General features: G+C 55.0%; 1 protein-coding gene across 5 annotated transcripts; it reads left to right on the top strand.

The window, feature by feature from the left end:
- The first annotated feature begins 3328 nt into the window (after positions 1-3328).
- Positions 3329-5947, top strand: Pvrig (poliovirus receptor related immunoglobulin domain containing). Of its 5 annotated transcripts, XM_013509500.1 has the most exons (5): positions 4345-4528; positions 4615-4965; positions 5043-5166; positions 5243-5294; positions 5384-5947. In XM_013509500.1, the coding sequence occupies exons 1-5, from the start codon at positions 4480-4482 to the stop codon at positions 5696-5698; spliced, it is 891 nt and encodes a 296-aa protein (XP_013364954.1). In that variant the 5' UTR covers positions 4345-4479; the 3' UTR covers positions 5699-5947. The 5 variants fall into 5 exon arrangements, with proteins under 5 accessions (XP_013364953.1, XP_013364955.1, XP_013364952.1 ...); XM_013509499.1 differs by adding an exon at positions 3329-3467 and having other exon boundaries at positions 4420-4528; positions 4615-5294; XM_013509501.1 differs by having other exon boundaries at positions 4344-4528; positions 4615-5166; positions 5430-5652.
- The last annotated feature ends 6969 nt before the right edge of the window (positions 5948-12916 follow it).

Here is a 12916-nt window from a genome sequence, read left to right as displayed (position 1 = left end):
CTTTTCTCCCACCCCAGTCACAGCGCCGCCAAAGTCACGTCTTTCTCAGAGACAGCTTTGCTTGAAAGGAAGGCAGAGAAGAAATACAGGGGAAAGCACTGTTCGTTATGATTTCAAAGACATTGTGAATATAGCCATGCTACTTTCTCTGTGGACAGAGGAGGCCCTCCGGAACCTTGTGTTGGGCCTCAGGAACTGAGGTTTGTCAAATGGTCTGTCCGGGTTTCTGTCTGCATTTGACCCAGCTGGAGGAACGGGGGCTGCCCAAGGTGGAGGTGGTTGCTTCCCCGACCAAGGCCTCTGCAGAAGCAGTGCCTGAACTGAGACAGTTGTACCAGAGGTGGGGAAGCTGACATCCACTCAGCCTATCAGGAAGGTACGGCGATGATCCTGAACACTGTGTGTTGTCAGCTCTTCCACACAAGCCCCAAAGAAAATTGATCCCAATGTCCTGGAGAGAATGAACTTAACTCAAGGAAACTCATGCAAAAGGATGGTCCCCAACCTTCACGGAGGCCTGGCCCAGGCTGGGCATAGCATCCCACCCACAGTGACAGCCTTCATCTTCTCTTCAAACTCTAGTCACCCTGGGAAGCAGACGGCATCATTGCTGCTGGTATACAGCTGTATGGGAGGTATTTTTGTCTTATGTAAGTTCGCAGAGCTCTGAAATTGCAGCTGTTTCTGAGCTCATAGACCAAGAAACAGGCTGACCACACATGCTTCCTCAGTGCAGGAGCCCTGGGTTGTGCTGCAAGGACTTCACCAAAAAAATGTCCCAGCAAGAGGTGACCATTGCCAGAACTGCATCATCTTGTCTATACCTTCAGGCCAAGTGGGCAGCAATGCAGGCCCACTGACACAGGGCTTATATTTGCTAGGCTTCCTAGTCTCTTGTGTATCTGGAGCTAAAAGTCTGGAGACTGCTCAGGTGCAGCCAATAAGTTCTGAGAAAGGACTTGGGCCTCACAAACATCAAAACAACAAATGACCTATGTAGGACCATGTGGTATGGAAGGAAGAATAAATCAATGGAAATATCAAAAAAGAGAAGCAAGAAGTAGACCCATTTGTAAGAACTGTTACAAACTCATTTTCTGATCTTTTTTGTTGTTTGCTTTGTCTTTTTGAGATAGGTTATTACTGTAAAGTTCAGACTGCCCCTGAACTAACTATATATATAGCCCAGTCTGGCCTCAAACTTGAGGCACTCCTCCTGCCTCAGCCTCCCAAGTGCTGGGATTACAAGCATGTGCTACCAAGCCCGGTTTTTCTGATCAGTTTGAAACAGTTAAAGAGCCTAATCAATAAATGGCCTGCAGCCATCTGGCTCTCCACTTAAAATGGTACATAGATGTTTTACACCACTTCTAGATGAAGAGTGTTTATTGAGTTGGGTATGCTGCCATACTTTTTTTTTTTAAAAAATCAGATTTTATTGGTACATGTTAGGTATACATAATGATCACATTTATCATAGAGAATCTGATTCATCATAGAGAATTTACCTGTACCTGATACAACCTGATTCTTTTTTTCCCATTCCTCTACCCTCTCTTCAATCCCTCTTCTCCTCTCCATTTAAAAAGCTTTGTTTCTATTGTTCCTTCTTTTCTTTTTGTTTACTTTTCCTTTCTTTCCTTTCCCCCTTCCTCCTCCCTTGTTCCCCTCCCCATTTGAACATTTTCTTCCTATTTCACAATACCTGTTATACATTTTGGTCCTTGTTTACACTTTTTGTTTCTCACACCAGAGAAACAATGCAGTATTTACACATATGTGTCGGATTTATTTCACTTAAGAAGCCACACTCTTCAAATCTCAGATGCTCAGGAAGCTGAAGGAGGACTGTAAGTTTGAGGCCAGCCTGAAGAACTAAGTAAGATCTTGTCTTAAAATAAAAGGTTAAAAAACAAAAAAGGAGCTGGGGAAGTGCCCCTAGGCTTATATCCCAGTACTACAGAAAGTATTCATTAGCTAATAAACTCTAAAAAAAAAACAAAAAACCTTCTCCATACAGTTAAGCATAAATACAAAACACTAAAAAATGTTTTTATAGTTTAGCTTTCCTAAACATACAAAATCCAGAAATGGTAAATTGATAGCTTTGACCTCCAGAAATTAAAATGGTGATTCTTTTTTATTCTATATTGTTTGGATCTTACCAATGAAAACTTACTAAGGGAACAACGGTGATTTACAAGAGTGAAAAAAAAATTTTTTTGTTATTTTTTTTTTTTACCCGGTACTGGGAATCGAACTCACAACCTCGCGCTTGCCAGGCAGGTGCTGTGTTGCTGAGCTAAATACCCAGCCCCAAGATTGAAAAACATTGAGAATTTTGGTGAGTAGCTTTGTGCCATGACTTTTAATCCCATGAATAAATTCTGAGCTCCCTGTCTATACTTTGTGTAGGTATTGATAAAAAAAAAAAAAGCAGAGACTTCCTCCTGGGCCTAGCAGCACCCTGTGAAGACGCCCATGCCTGGCCTCTGCCCACATTTGCTGAGAGCCTGGCGGTGGGAGCCCTGCCCTCCTGTGGCACTAGGTTGTCCGAGAAGGAAGAGTTCATGCTGAGACAGCTTCCTGGAGGTGGTGGGATTTGCAGCAGAGGTAGGATGTGCATAGGCGGGAGACAGAGTCTTCCAGACCAGGGAGGCTATGGCCAGCAGCCCCATGGACTCCAGGCAACCTGCATCCACTTGGCCAGGCTGGACCACCTTGAAGTGAGTCAGCACTGCACAAGCCTCACACCCACCAGGTGGACACAGAAGCCCAGAAAGTGACGAAAGTACATGCACGTGCTTTGGGCCTTGGAGAAGGTCCGAGGGTCAAGATCATGCTGACCAGGCCAGGCCTGGTGGGGCAAATGCTCGGAGGCCCCGCTGGTTAGGCGCCTGTGAAGGCTGGTTCAGCAGGCCTGGGGAAGGACCAGCTGACAGCTGCCCACGAGCCAAACTGACTTAATGAACACCACAGAGTTGGACATGCTGAATGCTTGTTTGATTTTTTTTTCTTTCAGGATGGAAGCTGAGGACGGAACCCAGAGCTTCACCCAGGCTAGGCTAGTGTTGTGCCACTAAGCCACATCCTCTCTCCGCAAATGCTGCATTTTTGACACAGTGCATCAGAACTTACAGGACTGGGCCAACTCTCCAGTTCCATCACCCCTGCCCGAGAATAGTTCTTGGGATGGGGGCTGGGCTCTGATGCTGACCGGATTCAGGCTCACCACACACAAAGCATGCTGACCCCTGCACAAGGTCACCTGCCACTGCACCTGCAGCAGTAGTTCTCTGTGGAGGAACAGCCACAGGGCAGAGACTTGGAGCCAAACTTTGTGGGAAGAAAAAACAGGACTTGTGGTAGCGGCTTAAGGGCCTCAAGGGGGTCTCTTGTTGCTTCTCCATCCACACCTTGCCAGGCAAAGACCAGCCTGTCCTTGTCACCTCCAATTCAACAAACAGGTACACTGCTGAGGTAGAAAGAGGAGGGAGGACAGAGAGGGAGGTGGCCAGGTCAAGGAGGGCCTTTGAGGCTTTGGCTGTGAGGGAATTAGGGCCGTGGGCTGGGGAGAGGGGCAGGGGCCTGTGTGACATGGGCTTCCCAGCGGTGACGTGGACTGCTGCATTAGGGAGACCAAGGCAGGTGTGAGGAGATATTAGGCTGCTTCTTCAGTATCTGATGCTTCCAGACAGATGATGTAAAGGACATAGTGATGGCAGTGGGAGTAATAAAAGGTAGTTAGTCGGTTAACGCAGGAAGCCAGCAGGATGTCATGATGGGTGGAGGTGACAGAAGAGCACAGGGGTCTACTTTGGGCCTGAGCAGCTGGAAATGGGTACAATGGGCCTAGAGGAGGGAAGGAAGCTTAGTGTGGGCATTTGGGAGCTGTGTGTGTGCCACAGGCCATAGATACAGGCCAGGAGGCAGATTTAGTGTGGGACAGCTGGCTGGAATAGCGTCAGAGGCCACCTCAGATGTGTGCTGGGTCGCACTGGGCCTGATCGCTGTGGTTCCTGCTGACTTTGCTGTTTACAGGGTCTTCCTGCTCCTGAGTCCCTCTTAGCAGGCAGGGTGTGGGCTGAGGGGTCAGAGTCTCCGTCCTCCTGAGCAGCCAGGCGCCCTCCCTCCCCAGGAGGGAGCTGCTTTTCAGCATCCCCCGCAGGGCTTCTGCCCCGACCCCTCACTCCCCAGCGTGTGGCACAGCTGGCACCCTGGTGCTGTGGTGGAACCCAGTCACCCCAAAGGCTCACTTGGAAGCGCAGCCCTTGGGGACAGCGAGCCCTGTCACTGTCACTTTAAGGGGGAGGACCTGTCACCCTGTGTTTCCACCTGGAGGTGGGAGAGAAGGAAGTGGGGCTAGGCTGTGGGGGACCAAGTCCCGCAGCCTGCTAATAGCACAGAAACTTCCTGCAGTGACAGCCGGAACACGGGGGCCATCCCTGCAGCCACCACAGCCTGGGCCTTGCTGGAGTGATGTCCCTGGTCCTGCTCTGCTCGCTGCTGACCCTCTGTGTCTGTGTAGGTGAGTGACGAGGCCAGAGAGAGGCAGAGGCTGTGGAGCCCGCAGTGTGGGACGCAGCCCACTGACCTTCCTGCCCCGTTCTCCAGGAACCCCCACGCTGTGGGTGCAAGTGCAGATGGTGGCCGCCGAGCTCCTGACCTTCACTGTCCGCTGTGGGTTCCTGGGGCCTGGCTTCGTCTCCCTGGTGACTGTGAGCTGGTGGGAGCCCAATGCTACCCAAGCAACTGAGCTGGCTGTGCTGCACCCAGAATTTGGAGTTCGCCAGTGGGCCCCTGCTCGCCAGGCCCGCTGGTTAAACGAAAGCAGCGTCTCCCTCACCCTGGAAGGGGCTGAGGTGCAAAGCCCCCAGGCCAACCCCACCTTCTGCTGCAAGTTTGTTTTCTACCCCGAGGGCTCCCACGAGGGCTGTGCGAACCCTCTGGCCAGCTCAGACCAAGGTGGGGCTGGGAAGAGGGGCAGGGATCAGAGAGGGTCTCAGCCCGGCTACTTGTCTGATACCTCCCTCTGTCTCCAGGGCACCCTGCCCCAACTCCAGCCCCCATTTGGCGGGCAGGCCTGGCTGGTATCTTGGGGGCCTCAGGGGTCCTCCTGCTTGGCTTCGTCTTTGTCCTCTACCTCCTGCGCCGGTGGAGGCATTGGTGAGACAAGACCCCATCAAAGGTCCCAGGCCAGGGGTCTATGTCCGCTGCCTCTGACTGCTTCTGTCTCTCTCAGGTCTGTCACTAAGCTTCAGCGCCAGCCCCTTGCCAGGGTCCAGACTCGGATGGTAAGGACAGGTGGTTGGGTGGGGCTGGAGCTGGGCCGGGAGGGGCGTCTCATTTGGCCTGCTTTCCTCTCTCCTCCCTTCCTCCGAAGGCTGCTCTCCGCCTCCCCTACCCTACCACCAGCTTCTGCCCAGCAGCTCTGGAAATGACCCATCTCCACCAGCGACTGTCCCAATGGGCACCAGTCCCTGCCCGTCCTGCACACCAATCCCGGGTGCGTGCCCCCCAGGCCTCCTCACGGGTCCCAGCACCCAGCGGTTTTGTCTACGTTGAGAATGGACTCTACGCTGGGGCAGGAGCGAGGCCTCCGCACACAGGTCCGAGCCTCGCCCCTTCTCCTGACCGTACGAGGGCCATGGACAGGAAGGGGGACTTGGGGGCTCAACAGTACAGACTACCTGACTGAGGTCCACTCAGACGTTTCCCCTCTCGGCCTCCTGGACCTCGTGCTGGCGTCTCGTTCTGGTTACCCACTGGCTGGTTTTATCCTTAGGCCTCCAGCAAGTGTCCCCGTGCATGTGGGCTGAGGCGTGGGCACAGGTGGGGCGCGTGCAGTGACAAAGCCCCTTTCTGGGTGATTACTTGTTTTGTACACAGCCCCATCCTGCCAGGGGATGTCGGTAACTAAATCAATAAATCCATTCCTTGGTCTTGGGCCTGGGCTGGGCTTTTTCTCCTTTGCGGAGTTAAGCATTTAGAGACAGATCCAACCCCTGGGAGGAGGAAGCCAGCTTAGAACCCGAGGGCCCCATCTTGGCCCTGGGAGTGGCCCAAGCACCCCAGTCTCAGATCCCCCTCTGCAGCTCCTGGGCCTTTGGGGCTGGGGTGGTGTAGGGAACTTTTTGGTCTCTCGGTGTGCCCCAGGGAGGAACGCCGCAGGAATGAGCGAAAGATAGACAAGAGACAAGAGCTGGTCAGGTGGAGGCCTCTTCACCGGATGGGTAAGAAGACCTCAACAACAACAGTAGAGGCATTTATTTATACTCTTCAAAAATTAGTATCATGAGACACAAGGTTGCCCAGCAACTAATGACTAAAATTGTCCAGACAGGATGTCCTTTAAAGACTGAGGTAGCTTGACTGCTTTAGGCACCGTGGCCTTGTCTTGTCTCCACACATGTAACCAATTTGCTGCTCCCAACAGGGTGGCAGTGCTGGGCAGGGGACCACCTGGCTCTGCAGGCCCTCGCACCGGGGCCTGGGAAGATGGGACTGCGGTTGGGGGCCTCCAGCAGGATGGTTCTACTCAAGTCCCGCGGCACTGGCCGCTCTCCTGTGATGGCAGCAGGGGCTGCTGGGGCTCCACGGAGAGAGGTCCGCGTGGTCTGAGCTGGCCTCCCTATGATGGCGATCTGCGTGGCCTGAAACGGGACTCTAGGGCCCTCTCGCGCAGACTTGGGATTTGGAGCGACAAAGGGACCCTCCTCAAGCCTCACAGTTGCTCCCCCCAGCTCCTCCCCATTACTAGGGCACCAGGCACTGCTCCCCGCGGGCCCCTCAGGGGCAGACGGAGCGGTCCTTGCAGGTGCCGAGGCTGCCAACTGTCCCACGCAAGCACCAGCCTCCTCTGTGCTCAGGCCAGGCACCTTAGCTTCCTCAGCTTTTGCCACAGGGGACAGCAGTGACAGCCCTGTGAGTTCGAGACTCCCCAGGAAAATAACAGGGCCGTGGAGCAAGGTGCAGCCCTGCACCCACAGCCAGGCAACACTAGCAGGATCTCCCTTTGGCCTTGAGCCTGCAGGGGGCTCTGGACAGTGGCACAGCCAGCCTATGCTGCTCAGCTCAGGAAAGCTACTTGGAGGCGGGGTCCACCCACGGAACCCTCCAGCACTCACCACCGAGCCTGCTCTAAGGGCCTTCCCAGGGCCAGCCCCCGCAGCTCTGGCTCCATGCTGCACCTGGCAGAGGGGTCTTCACGGATGCCCGGGCCTGCCTGGATCAGCCTGCACTCATCTCCACCTTGCAGAAGCCCTCAGCCCTGGCCTGGTCAGCCTAGTGGTCCCTCCTGGGCTGGGAGCTCAAAAGAAGGAAGAGGGGGTGTTGCGAGACCTCTGAGGAGGGCCAGGGAGGGAGAGAGTAGATTGGGCCAGCACTCCAGGACCTGATCTGGACCCGGCACAGGGGTGTGGGACAGTGAGCTTGCAGGGTCTCAGGGGGAAGGCTGAGGGACTCCCCAAAACTTTTGCTTCTGTGAATGTCCCCTGGGCCATCATGGAGAGGAGAAACACCCCATCTCCTGATTCTGCTCCCACTCACTCGGAAGCACGAGGACACAGTCAGCCTCCTCCCCGTGATGCTGGAGATCAAACATGAGGACCCAGGAAGTCTCCCTTAGCCAGTGGCTCCCTACTGCCCAGCCCAAGTGCCAGACCCGGCAGCAGGCAGAAAGGCCTCCGGAGCTGAGCTGAGCTGCTCAGTGCCCCGAAGGGCAGCTGGGCCACAGTCCTGATTCTGCAGCCCTCTCCTTTTCTTTTTCTTTTTTTTTTCTTTCTCACAGTACTGAGGAATGAACCCAGGGACTTTGCACTGAGCTACATCTCCAGCTCCTTTCCCATTTTTTTCTTTTGAGACAGGTTCTTATCAAACTGCTAAACTGCTGGCTAGATGTACATAGTGGTGCCTATAATCCCAGCACTCAGGAGGCTGAAGCAGGAAGATCATGAGCTCAAGGGCAGCCTGGACTACAAACTGAGTTCAAGGCCAGCCTGCACTATATAGTGAGACCCTGTTTCAAAAAAACCATCTGGGCCAGGGATACAGCTCAGCAGCACAAGCACCTGCCCAGCAAATGCAAGGTCCTGAGTTCAATTCCCCGTACCAAAAAAAAAAGAAAAAAACATCTGCTAAATTGCCCAGACTGGGCTCAAACTTGAAATCCTCCTACCTCAGCTTCCCAGAGTGCTGGGTTTACAGGCCTGTGCCACCACTCCTGGATACAAGCCTCCTTTTTAGGACCCTATCCATTCAGCATGTGCAGAAATCTGAGGCCCGAGACAAATTGCTTATCAAGGAGACAGAACTGATTTCTCAGACCTCTATTTCTTTTCCCAGCCATCCAGAATGGCCCCACAATATCAATAAAATTGACCCAGGTCGGGTCACTCCTGGTTGTGTGACCTGGCTAACCTCAGAAGCTTTCTTCACTCCCTGGGTACATACAGGTGACAGGTATGAGAGGCAGGAAGACTCCGAAGTACTGGACACCTCTGCTGGGACCGGTTGATTTAGGACCAGCCCCTGCATGGGAAGGGTAATCTCAGGATGTCCATCTAACAGATGGGAGCCTGAGATCCAGAGCAGATGGGGAACCCACAGAGGGTCACAGAGCAGGGAAGCAGAGGGGTCTTAGGGGAAGGACAGGACACAAGACAACATGGCCCCTCACAGTGGGCAGAGGCTCTAGCCAGCTGTGGTGGCAGACACCAGGGCAGAGGCCCAGGACTGTCCCTGGAGGACCAGAGTATGTGGAGCTGGCTGCGGGCAGAGACAGCCTTGGAGGCCGCTCGAGTGGGAGCAGAGACAAGGTGACCACCTGCGCCTGCAACCTGGGCTCCAAAGCACCTCCCTTTCCTCACCACCAGGCTGGCCCGGGACCTCTCTGGACGCCAGGACCAAGTCAGCCCCCTAGAACAGCCCTGGCTATCACCAAGGACTGTGCCCTGACAGCAAGCTGCTCTTCTCCAGTGTACAATGGAGAACTGGCTCACCTACCTGACTGCTGCCCCTGATCACCCCCGCTCTCCTTCCTCAGTCGAGCTCCCTGCGACCCTGTGTCACGGACGTCCCCAGTCCCCACACCACTGGAGCCTGCTCGCCACCCACGTTCTGCTGCCTGTCTCCGGCCACTGGCACCTAGCCTGGGCGACCTCCAGCTCAGCCACCCACCCTCCTCTCCCACCCGTTCTGAGAGGATGGGCCACAGCCCAGCCCCATTCTACCCTCTGAGTGACCACTGTCAAGCCCTACCAACTCCCGCAGCTGCAGCCCCTGTACCTGTCCCCTCCACTTCCCGCCTCCACGCTAGGCCTCTCCAGGGGGCCGGCCTGGAAGAGCTGCAGAACCACACACTTGCATGTCAGGGGCCAGGCAGATGGATGGTCACTCTGGGGGCCTCCACCACTGCCCAGCGTACTGCCCTCCAAGCCTCAACTTCAGTCCTGTTCCCCACCCCCACCTCACGAGATGGCCAGGAGACGTCATAGTGCTGACAGAGGCCGGGACGTGCAAAAACCAAATCCACCAGGGCCTGTGTGAGGCTCAGCCAGCAGGACTAGGGAGGCCATGGCCAGGCAGGTGGGGCAGAGGGGCCGGAGGAGGTGGGGGAGCTTCTGCCTCACTCTCCCAGGAAGAAACCGTAGGACGTGGCCCTGTCCCCAAAACACAGACAAACCCATAGGCAACCAGGTCATTCAACCGAAGCCTGAGATAGGAACACAGGGGCTTCGAAACCTCAGGCTCCGGCCAGGCTCTGCAGAACGGGGCACAGGGACATGAGGCATTCCCATAGAGCGGCAGAGCTTGACTTCAGTCTGGGGAGAGGCCGCCTTGCCCAGAAAGCGGGGTTGACGGGGGAAGAGCTGGGGATCCGGCAACTCCGCAGCCTCAGCCTCCATCTGGAAGGGTTGGAGGCTGAAGCCACAGCTACCTGAGCCTCTGATGAGACAGTCACATTAGGTGCAGGCGGGGTGGGCAGGAGATGGCAGGGCCTCGCTCAGCCCGCACCACAGCCTCCCTCCCCGCCGCCGCCAGGGCACCCAGCAGGCAGAACTCCTGTTCCAGACCGTGGCGTTCCATGCGAGGCGGTCTCTGTCTCTGACTTGAAACAAAAGGGACCAGAGATGGCTACAGCCGGAAGGGCTACAGCCAGGGAAGAAGAAGCATGGGGCGAGGATGGAGAAAAGCCGCCAACCTGTCCCATATCCTTGGAGAACTCACAGGAAGGGAGTCTGCACACAGGTGCAAAGAGGGAAGCACACAGGTGCAAAGAGGTAAGCCCCATGCCACCCTCTCCTTTTGGGGACGTGCCAGCCTCCTTCCCACCACTTCATTTCCTTCCTTCCTTCTTTCCTTCCTTTCTTCCTTTCTTTTTTTCTTTCTTTCTTCTTTCTTCTTTTCTTTCTTTCTTCTTTCTTTCTTTCTTTCTTTCTTTCTTTCTTTCTTTCTTTCTTTCTCTTTCTTTCTCCTTTCTTTCTTTCTTTTGAGACAGAGTTTTACTGTGCCATTCAGGCTCACTTTGTAGCCCAGGCTGGCCTTGAATTCTCAGCAATCCTCCTGCCTCAGCCTCCCAAGTGCTGGGATTACAGGTATGCACCACCATGCCCAGCCTCCAACCTTTCAGTTCCTCGTTTCATCCCTTCAGAAAGAATTGCTGGCTTCCTGTATGGTACAGGTGGCTGGGACTACAAAGCTGAGCAAGTCAGACCCTTTACATTCTGTGCTAGAAGGAGAAGGTGACAAAAAAGACAAACAGCCTGAGAAATGTTAACCGGAAAAGGCGCGGAGGCACAGGGAAGGACCGATGCTTAGCAGGTGGAATCCCACACAGGCCTGGGATGAGGGGGGCGAGTCCAGGCAGAGACAGTGAGGACAGCGTTGCGGGCGGGGCCGGGGTGTGCAGGGGCCCTGGGCTGGAGAGAGTCTGCACTGCAAGGGTCTGAGGAAGGTCTGCATGAAGGAGGGGAGGGAAGCGGAGGGATGCGGGGATGTGGGGATGGGCGGGCTGTGGACGGGGTGGGGATTTCATCACAGACCACTGTCAGCCTTGGTGGGTTTTATGCAGAGCAGTCAAGTGAGCGGATCTACATTATTAAAAGACCACACTGGCTGTGGGGCAGAGATGGGTGTGCGAGTTGGGTCAGGGGTATGGGTGAAAGCGGCCGTGAGAAAATCTGGAGTCCCCGCAAGGCTCCAGGAGGGAGGCGGTGCTGGGTGAGCAGAGGACGGTGGGCTACGGATGGAATGAAGAGGATGGATCCAAAATATGTTTTAGAAGCAGAGTTCTTCCTGGCTGTAGGGAGAAAGGATGCGGTCTGAAGGTCTCCACGTTTTCCAGCCTAAGCAACTGGGTGGCACAGGTGCCATCCCCTGAGCTGGGAGGCTGAGGCAGGAGCATGTTCCAGGGAAGGGGTGACAAGGCGCCAATCAGATAGACACCACTGAGGAGCCTGCACCCCCCATGGAGGGCCCCAAGAGCACCTGAAGGGCTCTTCCACGCGTGATGTTCCCACGAGAAAGCAAAGCTGGAAATCAACAGGGACATCAGGACATTCACGGATCCAGGCTCCATGCAAATGGGGCAGTTCTCAGGCTCACAGGATGAAAAGGAGGAGCCCTCAGGCTCATAGCACCCTTCATCCAGTGCCAAGGAATCCCCAGCAGAAAGTGACCAATGGTTTAAAGCTGTTTAAACTGGTTCACCATGCGAGGCTTGGGCTTTTGCAAAGTTAAGGTGTTCACAGACTCACAACTTCAAGAAAGCAGGTAATAAGAAAATCAAGCTGATACAAGCGGGGCGTGATGGTGCGCATCCATGGTCCCAGCAAGACTCCAGGTCTCCCTCCTCCCTGAGGTAGGCCTGTGAAAGGACACCATCCCAGGCTGATGTCCAGGCCCTTTAACTCTGTTGGGGAGACAGGGAGAGCAGCCCCATGGACCTCACATGGCCACACCATTCCACCTGGACACCTGGGACAAAGCCGATCCCAAGGCTCCCTGCCTCAGTTTCCCCATGGAGAACGGAGATATCGGTGTTCACAGAAAATGGGGAGAAGCTGAGGATGAGCCGGTGGGTGTGTGGAGCCAGGCTCAGGTCAGCGCTCCCATGACCACATGGGGCAATGTGGGAGGGGTGGGGAAGTGCAGGCAGAGGTGCCCAGGGCTGCCCTAAATGTTTGGCTGCCATGGTTACGTAGAAGCTGAGGAAAGAAGGGGAGTGGTCTCTGCAATCTCCACCTCCAGGAGGCTGATGCAGACGCTTCTGGTGCAAGCCTGCCTCCCCGCCCCCACGGTCCCTTGAGTAACAGCTGCCTAAGTCATCCTGAGGAGAGTTGGGTGGGGCTCTTGAAAAAACAGCCCTGAGTGTCACAAAGCCTCTGCCTCCAACCAGTCACCCGTCCTCCACTGGCTGGAAGTCCCTCTTTTGGAGAGGTCCCAGGGCCAAAGCAACAGGAACTCATGGTTGCTCTGAGTCCTTGCGGCCCCCCTGACCAAGGAGGTTTTGGATTGGCCAGGGGACGCAGCTATCAGAAAGCCATCTAAGGAGCTTTATGAAAAGCCAACCTCTGGGGTGCCCACCACCTCCAGAGCCGAGGCATTGTTGTGAACTCAACAGGAATGGAGGTCCCGGCCTGGAGACAACACGTGACAGTCATGGTTTCTGACCAAACCTGTTGTGAGCCTTGGTCTGCACCTCTCTAGGGTAGGGGGCTAAGGAGACGCCGACATGCAGATGTATTTTTTGAGAGTCACTGTCTGGGTGCATAGGACACTCAGATCGGAACTCCAGAGATGATATGGACTTGGGGCCAAGAGAACAGTTGGGGCAAAGGGGTTACCAGGGATTGGCTCTGCCTGGAGAGTGCAGGGAGCCCCTGCAAGGCATGGAGGGGATGAAGAATGGGCCTGA

This window comes from Chinchilla lanigera, unplaced genomic scaffold, assembly GCF_000276665.1.
Source record: "Chinchilla lanigera isolate Chin_1 unplaced genomic scaffold, ChiLan1.0 scaffold00172, whole genome shotgun sequence".
Classification (NCBI taxonomy): Eukaryota; Metazoa; Chordata; class Mammalia; order Rodentia; family Chinchillidae; genus Chinchilla; species Chinchilla lanigera.
Note: the sequence above shows the minus strand (reverse complement) of the source record. Positions and strands in the feature narration are given on the sequence as shown.